A 12,345-nucleotide genomic window follows, 5' to 3' on the forward strand; every position below is an offset into this window, starting at 1 on the left:
GGAACCGCACAGATCCCTCCATTGAATCGCGTATCACATCATGTGTGATAGTAGTCTGCTTGCTTATTCCCTGAGGAGAAAGCGATTTCAGCTTTCTGTGCACAGAGCGCAGAGCACAGAGCGGCGCGGGCCCCGAGGACACGGACAGAGGAGCCAGCCCTGCCGCACGGCTGCAAAGTCCATGCGGCTAAAGCAAAACGCCCTTGAAATTAGACAAAAGATTTCCCTGGTAAATTATTTAAATTTCTATCTTCTTTCTAAAAATGATTTAAACTGTCATTGATTCAAGTGAAAATTTGTTTAATATATTCATGTTCTCTGGATGGCAAAATCAATTCAGCTGTGTATTTGCTTGAATGTAATATTTTCTTAGCCTGCTGAATATGTTTTCATTCACTTACGTCAAGATAGCAAAGTTTTCATAAACATTTACATAGAAATGTCTTTCCCTCTTACATTTCAAGTGTGCAACAAATACGGTGAGAAGAAGAATCCAAGTTAACCTGGTACTAGTCTTTAGCATCTACAACATTTTAGTTCACAATTCCAAAATTACAGCTAAGACCTGTTTGCAAGTCAAAAAACCTTAAGCAATAATATTTTTAAAACTTAGACGTGTTTAAACTGCCTAGTTTGAATCAGGATGAAAAACAAAAACCTAGAAATAAATTTAAAATATTTTTGTAGCCACTGATATTTGAAGTGGCTCAGAGAAAACCTCTCCACTTTCCTCATATGTTATCATCACCGAACCTTCAGAATTTCTTCTTCGGCTCCATTCTCACGACCCCCATTGCCGTCATTCAGACATTCTGGGTCCTCGTGACCTTGCACACGAAACTGAAGAAGCACGGAAGCATAACATCCTGGCGCTGCAGGGACTCTACATACATGGCTTATTAATGGCATGGTTGTATGACGAGTAGGCCAAGGCACAGAGACTTGCTGATGCCATGCTGAAGGGCAGAGCTGGGATTAGGGACCACGTTTCCCAGTGAGTGGGTGGCGCTCACGCGCGCACTCTCACTCACTCCACTCTGCCTCTGCCTAGCGGAGCAGACAGGGAGTGGCCGCACCATGCTACCAGGCTACTCCACCCAAAATATGAAATCTTCTCTGACTCCCCCTCAACCATGGGAGAAACCTGAAACTTCTAAATCTGAAATTCAAGGTCATGCTGAGGTCACGCCAAGTCACCTCCCTTAACCTTTTCAATCTCTCTCTTAATGCACAGGATCCCCACTCCAGACAGACGGTTTTGCAGCGCCCTTCCCACAACTGAGCAATGTCCGCATTCCTAGGTCCGTACCTGGAACTCCTCGCTCAGCGAATCCAGTCCTACAGAACATTTCAACACTCTCCCTAACGACTGTCTGGTGCACTTCAATGTTTTGACCTATAGTCATGGTCAATTTAACACTTGACTGCATGCCTTCTCCTCCTTCATGGGGGAGCTGTAAATGGGGAATACTTTACATGTTTGTTCTGTCAGTCACAAGGCTAGCATACACTACAGGGCATAAAGTAGATACTTCTTGGAATGAATTTTATTAGACCAAAAGGAGTAATTTCTCTAGATTTCCTTGTGAAAGACAGCAAGTTCTAATTCCATGACTGACCTATGGCAGCTCCAGCCCACTGAAGAGGGAGAGGATTAAGAAGGAATAACAGTCACACTCTTCCAAATCTGTAACCAAACCAACCACCATTGCTACCACACACACACACACACACACACACACACACACACACACACAGAGTTTTTCTTAAGTCATGTGGAAGCTCATATCAACACATAGACTGATGGAAATCCACATAAACATTCCCTTTTCATACTAAAAAAGGTCAGAAATAATTTTACTTTATACAAGCACTAAAATAAAATGGAAATGTTATTAAAAGATTTATGTAACAATACAACATCACCTTTCTTTTCAAGTTTTCTGGTAGTCTCCTCTGTTTCATTTTGTTTCTTTTTGTATAAAGTTTTCATTTCTTCTATTTCATTATTCTTTCTTTCTAAAATCTGCAAATGAATTTAAAATATTTTAGTATACTGTTTTATGTATGGAACACATAATTTTTTTTTAAATAGCACAATATTTTTGCAAGTCTCTCTCACCTAATCCCATAAATGGCTTCCCAAAAAAGATGTAAAAATTATACTTTAGTGCATTGACAAAGTATTAACTACACTAGAATAACTGGTTATTGAAAGAAATATGTTATCTGATTTGAATTTTCATGTACCAATTCTTAAGAAGACTGCAAATGATAAATTAGGTGATTCTCTAAAATATAATTCAGAGATGATGCCATCACTAAGTAGCAGAGAGAAGCCGTCAGGAACTTGACATGTGATACAGTACCACCCACCTCCCCCACCACACTGGGATAGAACATCTGCAAACGCCCACAGCCCTGAACCCTCCCACTAGCGCCCTTCTATCACTTTCATGCACAATAACAAGAATTCCCAGACACATGGGGACAGGCGATGTAATAGGCTTCTTTTATATTTAGTTCTGGGAATCAAAAAAGTCAGCTCAAAATATGTCCAAAATTGCATGAATATTTCACATCATTCATTTATATTCTCAGAAGTTTTTAAATGCATCATTTAATAAAACAATTATGATTATATATTTCTAAATACATCTACATGCAAAAACAAACAAACAAAACTACAGAATAACCAAAGCATAGGAAAGTTAGCAAGCAGAAAAAAAAAAAATGTGCTAACTAAAGGGAGAAAAGAAAACCAAACTGGGGCAGAAGTATGAATGTCCACTTTTCTTATGGTTGAGGTGTACTTTTAAAAAAGGTTATTCACCAATGTCTAACCAACTTTTTCTTAGTGCTTTTATTACCAGCATTTTACTTTACCTTTCATTGTTTTAGTCCCACCTCTAAGAATGAGCGGTACATAAAAAAAGGAGCTAGTTTGAGCCCAATGTCCATAAAGAAGCAGAAAAGGAAAAGAATGTACGCAAACAGATAAACCACTCTCAACCTCATCCCTTCCCAACTCCTAACACTTAGAGAATGCCACACAGGCAACAAACTGATGAACATACTTTCCAAATGTGGCATGAGGTCAAGGGTTTTACTTATATTTTACCTGGCACTTCAAGCTAGTTGCATTGCTTTTTCATGCAGAATTTTAAAAGAGAAATTCCTGGAAAGGATTCTATTATTAAATGTTTTCCTTAGAATACAGCTTTGTAACAGACATACCAAGAAACCTATTCAAACTCTATTACCATGATTTTTCCAAATATATTTCTATATTTATTTATCTTATACATCAATATTTTATACATCAATATGTTCTATTTCATTTGGACATATGCTGCATTGAAATTATATTACTGAATCTCTAACATATTTATGATAGAGAACTATTTTTCTTGAACCATTTAAACTAAGGTAAAATACTAGTAAGAGCAGAAAGTAATATTTGCCTTTAAAATTTGAATGGAAAAGAGGAAAGGAGAAGGAAAAGGATTCAATATTTTTTCTCTTTCTAATTTTCAGTCAGTGGTTCCTGTCTTATTGCTTTGAAAGAAGGTGAACCAAACATGCACCTGACCTAAGACTAGTATATGTTCAGCTTTAAGAAAGCACAGGTGCATGATGTGGTGGCCTCCATTCCCTGCCTCCAACTCCATCACTTCACTCTGAGAAGCAGAGTCACAGGCTTAGCTTTGGAACAGACAATGCCAAGCTTTTATTTGGATCAATTTTCACGAGTTAAAATTTCATAAATTATATACTAAAATTACACATTATATGTCACTACATTTTAAAAACCAATACTAAAATATTGTTATAAATTCAAATTCAATGTACAATAATTATAAATTGGTGACTTTTGCTGTGCCCATTAAGAAGAAAAATTATACTTAAAAGGACAAACTGAAACACTGGAAGGCATAAATCCCAATGAGCTACTGAAAAAAAATAGCCTACTTTGGCAGTGCTAGCATTACAATGCACGCAGTCTATACTAAAGAGAACTAAATCCAAGAGTTTCTTTTTAAATTAAAAAGGAAATTTTAGGGACTTCCCTGCTGGTCCAGTGGTTAAGACTCCACACTTCCAATGCAGGGGGCATGGGTTCGACCCCTGGTCAGGGAACTAAGATCCCACGTGCCGTGATTTGCGGCCAAAGATAAATTAATTAATTAATTAATTAAATAAAATAAAAAGGAAATTTTAATTGCCAGTAAACTGAGAGAATGTTAGACCAAAACAAACTCTAGTATTACAGTTGAGGTCTTATTTCAGCCCTTATGAAAGGTAATGACAGAACGTAAAGGACTATAAGACGGCCAGCCTTCCAACAGTAAATAAAGAACTAAAATGCTATGTAAACTGTAAGGATTAACATAAATACATTTGCTTAGCAAATGAAGTTTAAAGATCAACTTTTGCTAAGATATTAGTTTAGCACAACCCATTTATTAGGGAGTCTCTCATAAATACGTAAACAAGTGGGTGGGTGGACGGAGGGTCCAAGGCCTAGAATACTTAGCATGCTCCGTGTTGACGGGACGACACGCTGCACACACCCCACCTTCTGAACGTCAGCATCATGCTTCTGCTGCAGTGTCAGTTTCTCTTCGTGATATTTAGCTTCCATCATTCTTGTCCTCATGTCCAACTACAAGGAAAATATTTTAAAGGTGTTATTAATTTACTTTTCCCTTTGGCAAAAACACACAATTAAAATAACTTTTGGTATAAAAGAGAGCATCACTTTGCACTTTTACGTTATAGCCACTGGTCCAGCAATCACAGAACACACAACAGTACGTTGGTGATATTCTTTGATTACTTCCACGCTAATTAAAAGTCTTTTGAATAAACCTCACTTGACAGAAAGAAGTGAAACTACTGAACACAGATTCCTCCGTGAGCCCCAACCCACTCCATCCCCAAAACCAGTCATCGTAAAGTGATATTCTGCTAATCCACTTGGTATTTTAGCCTTTGTTTATTACTTTTCAGTTGAGCACGTCTCTATTCAACTTTTTCCTTTTTTCCTTTCTCATATCTGTGTACTCATTTTTAAATGCCCTTATTTACCCATATACTTAAATGTAACAACGTGGGAACGAACGTCCATACAGCACATCACTGATGACGCACAGATTTTCCAGCTCTCCCTCCTGGAATCGCAGGCCCCGACCGCCACAGGGCAGTGACGGATCTCCTTCCCAGCACCCATCAACAGCTCCCACCCTCCGCACCCTCCTTTGCCCAGACGGGTGCTCTGAGCAAAGCCCGCAGGAATGGAACTGACACCTGCTGATAATGAGTGCACCTCAGGCTGGAAGGACAGCAGTGGCAGCTTCTAAGAAGAACAACAGAAAAGTGATTGTTTTAGATGTGAAAGTGTTTGACCACCTGACTGCTTCCTGTTTAAAAGAATATGCACATTGGTGTCTGACCAACCTCATTTTTAACTCTAATTCTCATCCCACTAGACATTAACTACGGTAACTCTGGGCAAGTCATCATTGTGAGATTCTATTTCCTCTTCTAATAGTTAAGGACCATTATCTCACTTCAATGAGTTGTGAAAGTTACATTCAATGGCATCATTTAAGTAACCAAACGCAGCACCATGCTTGGTGCAGAGCACACGTGCAAAAAATATTAGTCTACGACTTTCAAGAAATTTTGCTTTTGAAATATTAGAAATGTACTGTCAAAACACTTTCTTGAAAATTTTTGGAATATACTTCATATTTTTCAATTACTGTTTCAAATAAATAATGAATCTGAACTAAAGATAAATGTGCATAATCAAATCAATATATCAAAATGAAATTTTAAAATTTTACAAACAAAAGCTAACATAACACAAATTCATGGCATTTGCCACAACATGGATGGACCTAGAGGGTATTATGCTAAGTGAAATAAGTCAGAGAAAAACAGATACCATGTGATCTCACCTATATGTGGAATCTAAAAACCAAAACAAATGAACACACATGACAAAACAGAGACAGAGTCACTTCTACAGAGAACACACAGGTGGCCAGAGGGGAGGAGGTCCAGGGAGGAAAGAAATAGGTACGGGAGATTAAGGGGGACAAAATTCCAGTTACTAACACGTGAGTCAAAGGTATGAAATACATGTGGGGAATACAGTCAAGAGTTATGTAATATTTCTGTATGCGGACAGATGGCAACTAGACTTGTCGTGGTGATGATTTTGAAATGTATATAAATATCAAATCACTGTGCTGCATACCAGGAAGTAACACCGTGTTGTGGGTCAATTATACTTCAAACACAAACAAACTCATAGAAAAAGAGATCAGATTTTTGGTTACCAGAGGTGGAGAGTGGGGATAGGGAGGCTTGGATGAAGGGGGTTAAAAGGTAGAAACTTCCAGTTATAAGATAAATAGGTGCCAGGCAAAAACAGGAATATAGATCAATGGAGCAGGACAGAGAGCCCAGAGATAAACTACGGTCAAGTAATCTATGACAAAGGAGGCAAGGATATACAATGGAGAAAAGGCAGTCTCTTCAATAAGTGGTGCTGGGAAAACTGGACAGCTACATGTAAAAGAATGAAATTAGAACACTCCTTAACACCATACACAAAAATAAACTCAAAATGGATTAAAAACCTAAATGTAAGGCCAGACACTATAAAGCTCCTAGAGGAAAACATAGGAAGAACACTCTTCGACATAAATCACAGCAAGATCTTTTTTGATCCACCCCCTAGAATAATGGAAATAAAAACATAAATAAGTGGGACCTAATGAAACTTCAAAGCTTCTGCACAGTAAAGGAAACTATAAGCAAGACGAAAAGACAACCCTCAGAATGGGAGAAAATATTTGCAAACGAATCAACAGACAAAGGAGTAATCTCCAAAATATATAAACACTTCAGCCAACTCAATATCAAAAAAAAAACACAACCCAATCAAAAAAACAAACAACCCAATCAAAAAATGGGCAGAAGACCTAAATAGGTATTTCTCCAAAGACGACATACGGATGGCCAAGAGGCACATGAAAAGCTGCTCAACGTCACTAATTATTAGAGAAATGCAAATCAAAACAACAATGAGGTATCACCTCACACCAGTTAGAATGGGCATCATCAGAAAATCGACAAACAGTAAATGCTGGAGAGGGTGTGGAGAAAAAGGAACGCTCTTGCACTGCTGGTGGCAATGTAAATTGATACAGCCACTATGGAGAACAGTATGGAGGTTCCTTGCAAAACTAAAAATAGAGTTACCATATGACCCAGCAATCCCACTACTGGGCATATACCCAGAGAACACCATAATTCAAAAAGACACATGCACCCCAATGTTCACTGCAGCACTATTTACAATAGCCAGGACATGGAAGCAACCTAAAAGTCCATCAACAGATGAATGGATAAAGAAGATGTGGTACATATATACAATGGAATATTACTCAGCTGTAAAAAGCAATGAAACTGGGACATTTCTAGAGACAAGGATGGACCTAGAGACCGTCATACAGAGTGAAGTGAGTCAGAAAGAGAAAAACAAATACCGTATATTAACACATACATGCGGAATATAGAAAAATGGTACAAATCAACTGGTTTGCAAGGCAGAAATAGAGACACAGATGTAGAGAACAAACATATGGACACCAAGAGGGGAAGGTGGGGAGGGTTGGGGGGGAATGAATTGGGAGTTGGGATACCAAATTGTACCCTCTAAATATATGCAGTTTATTATCTGTTAACTGTATCTCAATAAAAGTTCTTAAAAAAAAAAAAGATAAACAGGTGCCAGGGATGTAACAGGCAGCATGGAAATACAACCAGCACTGCTGCATGCTGTCTGTGACAGCTGCTGGTAGAGGAAACCCTAAGAATTCTCACACAAGGAAAACAAATTTTTCTATTTATTTAATTTTCTCTGTACATGAGATGATGGATGTCCATTAAGCTTATTGTGGCCCTCACTGCTTGATGTGTGTAAGTCACATCATTGTGCTGTACGCCTTAAGCTCATACGGTGCTGTGTGTCAGTTATATCTCAATAAAACTGAAAGAAAAAAATAAAAAGTGTTATGAGTGGTAGAGAGGGAGGCAGTCGTCCATTTACTATGCAAAAGGAAAAAATTCTGAATGTTGCTAATCTCTTGCTTCTAAGTCACTTGATAATTCTTCATCATTTTAGCAAAAAGGGGGCTGGGTGATCTAAGTCCACTTGAAGATCCTCAACAGAAGCATTTTGGGGTCTATTGCAAAGGAATAAGACTCAAAACACAACATGAGAAAGCTGGGCAGAGCCCAGAGACACAGTTCACTGCTATATCTTCCCAGAGCACCTTTAAGAGAAGGGCCAGGCCCTCACCCTCCGAGGTCGAGCCTTGAACGCCACGTGACTGTGTGGCCACGGCGACCCCCACCCGCTGCACCTCAGTCTCGGTTGACCGGGTTAGGAGTAGACGCCTGCCGCCTGCCGCCTGCCTCAGCCATCCACCAGCTGGAGAAGGATCGTTCAGACTCCCCTCTCGGCCAGCCAGCTCCCCTGGGGAACAACCCCAGGTCCAGAGGGGCAGCGCCCACGAGAATGCGGGTGGGTCCAGCACGCGGGAAGAAGCAGAGCGGATACACAGAGCAGCAAAGATGAGCAGCCGCCAGCCTCTGCACAGGAAGCGAGCAGCGGCAGGGCCTCCACGAAACCAGGCAGAGTTGGTTCGGAAGAATTTCTGTACTCCTGTTCACTTCAGGGAGCGTCATGAATCTCTGTTCTTGTAACCAAAGAGAGCGATCTAAATTCTAGTCTTCAGGCTTACCTTTTTACTTTGATACAGCAACAAACTTAAAGGAAAGTTGTAGTAACAGCACAAGGAGCTCCCGTACACTCTTCAGCCAGATTCACCATTTACATTTTGCTCACTTGCTTTCTGATTTTATATCTATAGCAACATTTATATAATACACATTGTTCTCTGAACCATTGGTGAGAAAGTCAGAGACATCATCCCTAAAGACTTCAGTGTATATTTCCTTAAAACAAAGACTGTCTTTTACAACTGCAGCAGTCATCAAAATCAGGAAATGTAATATCAACACAATAATATGATCTGATGTACAGTCTATAGTCAAGGTTTATCAGTTATCACAGTGATGGCATTGATAGCTATTTTCTTCCTGACCCAGGCAGACACACTGCCATTGGCTGTCAAGTCAACGCCTCTCCATGAACCGGAAAAAGCCTGTCTTGTATTTCCTGACCTTGACATTTCTGGACAGTACAGCCAGTTACCGAGTATCTGTCTGATGTTGGATTTGTCTCACATTTCCTCATGATTCAACTTATTAAACTCACGAAAGTGATGCTGCGTCCTTTCCATTCCATCTGATTGCGAGGCTAGTTTGTCCCAATATTGCCAGAGTAAGGTTTCACACCTTGGTTATTTAACAACTTGGTTAAGATAGTGAACACTAAGTCATCACAAGGGAGTATGATAAAGGAAGTTTCTCTACGGACATCCTTAAAATTTTTTTTTAATTTAAAAGGAGTATCTCTTCCCTTTACCTTGACACCACAGAAAAGCTCTACCTCTCTGCCCTACACTCTAGGGCAGGATTCACGATAAACCATAAGGATTACAACATGGAAACAATCTAGCTGGTACAGTAGATAAAGGTGATACATGATACAGGGTATAGAGGTAACTATGAACTAGACAGCCAAACGTGTGTGCCTCTTTACACATACCCACAGGTGTATGGAAAAGACACTCAATACCCTTGCTTAGTTTAGTTTAACATAAAAGGCTGAAATTGAAAGACTCACTATAACACTTCTAATTTGTGTGACCTCCAAGTAACTGAATCCAAACAACATTTAAGTTTGCCTTAATTGGGCTCAGAATATATGCTATCACTTTCAAACTAAAGAAGAGCGGAGATCTATTTCAGGCTGTAATGGAGTAACTAGTACCAAACTCACCTCCCACTATCCACAGCTGTCGAATGGGCTAGAACGTGCGAAGGAACCTCTCTCGGGGATTAAAAAATGGGCAGCGCCGTCAGTCGCCTGGCGTCCCCCACTGTCGGTCTGGCTCTCTGCACGGGCACAGCAGCGAAGCCCAGCCAGAACCCGTAGCCTACTGAACCAAGACAGCAAGGCAAAGGAATAACCAGTCCTCAATCATAGACTCCCCAGTGTCGGGCTAAGGCAGAGGGAGCCAGGAGGCACGTGAGCCTAGAAGCACTGCGTGCAGTGGTGGGTAAGAAAAGGGAGTGCCCGCCGTCCCACATTTGAAGCCCTTGTAGACTTGTTCTCATCTCGGTATCAAGCCTCTAATGTCAGAGAGGTTTGTTTTGGAACCGACACACCCCTCTGGGCCATCTGCCCCCATCAAAAGCATTTGATGGTGAGAATCCCTGGGATAAAGGCAAGAGGAAAGCCTCGCCGCACCGGACCAAGTCCCCAGGCGATGTGAACGGAGGGTCCACTCAGACAAGACTGCAACCACCCCAGGGCTCACCCACGCACTTCTAGAAAGAGAAGTAAAAGCCATCCGAGGTGGTGACGACTCCGTGGGGTAAGTGCAGTGTGTGACAAGCCACTCTATGGAGAACCCGCTGCGAAAGCAACGGAACTGAAATTGGACAGCTTCGCCCTGAACAGGGCTTTCCCACAAGCTGTTCTTAAGAGAACTTCCGAAATTTCTACTTAGAAAGAGCTTAACAGATTTTATTTACAAAATCCACTGGGGCCCATCTTCTCTGAAGTGTTTACTTCAAAGAACAGCTCTTAAGGTTGGACATTCCTACCAAATGAAGAGAGCTGATGAACATGCTCACTTACCTCATGTGAAAGTATTTCCTTGCGTTTAAAAATATCCTGCTTACAGTAGAGCTAATTAGATTTTAGGACTGTTACCAGTGTTCTTTTGCTCAACTGAATATTCACAAATTTTGGATTAAAGTTTTTGTTAAAGGAACACTTACCAATCTATTCACTCAGATAGTCAACACGCCCTCTTACAGAGGAGCAGTTTTCATATTCAGAATCCTACCTTTTACTATCACCAGTTTTCTACATGCAAGTTATGTTTAACATTTGAACCGAAATTAGCAGAATGACAAAATAAAATAGCATAATAAACTTTAATGAGTTTGTAAGGAAAATAATGCATTAAAGTTACTTAGATAGGAATCACTACACACTTTAAAATACCAAGGAACAACTTTTAATGTTATTTCAAAGCTTTAATGTTGACCAACTACCTCAATCATGTCAAAAGGAACAAAACGTACAAAAAAGCATGACATTTTCATGCAGAGAATAACTACAAACTCTGCAAGTTTTCAGTGATGTATGAAATGTAGCCATTGAAATATTCTATGTGCCTTAAATTGTAAGGCACACAGGGTCAAAGCACCACCGAAGTCAGCCATCTCTACTGCCCAGTGGTTTCCAAAGCATTCCCAGAAACACAAACGAATGATGTGTTTGCTTAGTCACACCTTCTACATCTCAACAATCATCACAGCAAATTACAGAAGAAGTGGTTTATAGAATAATCATCACTCTACTTACCAAGATACCTAATTGCCATGATCATCTTTCTAGAGGATTCTATCAGTTACTTGTCAGAGGAAATCATGGTGTCGGTGATCCAGATTCTTCCTGGTGAAGTCTCCAGCGCATCCCACTCTCAGAATGCTCGTTTGTAATATTTCATGATGCGAACTGTTCTTCACTGTGCTTATTTACACTCACAGTACAGATAACGACGTGTCTCCTTCTCTTGTCATCTCACCGCTGGGGCTTAGAGACGTACAAAATCTTCCCAAACAGCACTTTCCAGTCTCCTCAGAACTCATCACATCAAGGGCAGAAGCGGTACTTAAACATACAGAGTGTGTGCTGGTATTTTCTTTTCTCTAATTTTTAAAATTGGGTTCATACATCATACGTGAACATAATTCACGTGAACCATAGAGATGCTCGTATTACAGACTGAGTTGTTGTTTATTTTGTTGGTTCCTCTGTGTTCTTTGCTGTTCGTTTCCTTTTTTTATTCGAATCTCTCCCTATCCTCCCCATAGCCTCCCACATCGACACCTGCATGGGGTGTGGAATACGGATTTCGTATCTTCTGCCATGCTCACAGAATCATACACAAATATACAGGAGCAAATGCATACACCAGCAGGGCGTGTGCGGCACAGATGAGGAGCGTCCCCAGACGTTTATTCTCCTCTTCTTCCTCTGGGGTCCCCTGAACACCACCAAGCTTGGGCTGGGCAGGTGGCTGCTCCACACATAAGTATGGTCTAGGGGGACGATGGGAC

At 40.3% G+C, this 12,345-nt stretch overlaps 1 protein-coding gene across 37 annotated transcripts in view; it reads right to left on the minus strand.

Annotated features, from left to right (window-relative positions):
• CEP112 (centrosomal protein 112) overlaps positions 1–12,345 on the minus strand; it is a 406,171-nt gene that overhangs the window by 327,228 nt on the left and 66,598 nt on the right. For 32 of the 37 annotated variants that reach the window (XM_057713718.1, XM_057713712.1, XM_057713720.1 and 29 more), the window contains 2 exons: positions 4,580–4,666; positions 1,927–2,026 (listed from right to left, as the gene is read on the minus strand). In XM_057713718.1, the coding sequence (XP_057569701.1) occupies positions 1,927–2,026; positions 4,580–4,666 (187 nt within the window). Of the gene's footprint in view, positions 1–1,926; positions 2,027–4,533; positions 4,546–4,579; positions 4,667–9,988; positions 10,100–11,587; positions 12,075–12,345 lie in introns of those variants that run through there. The other 5 variants (XM_057713738.1, XM_057713736.1, XM_057713733.1 and 2 more) reach the window with 4 other exon arrangements.

The sequence above is a fragment of the Hippopotamus amphibius genome, chromosome 17, assembly GCF_030028045.1.
Source record: "Hippopotamus amphibius kiboko isolate mHipAmp2 chromosome 17, mHipAmp2.hap2, whole genome shotgun sequence".
NCBI classification, from domain to species: domain Eukaryota; kingdom Metazoa; phylum Chordata; class Mammalia; order Artiodactyla; family Hippopotamidae; genus Hippopotamus; species Hippopotamus amphibius.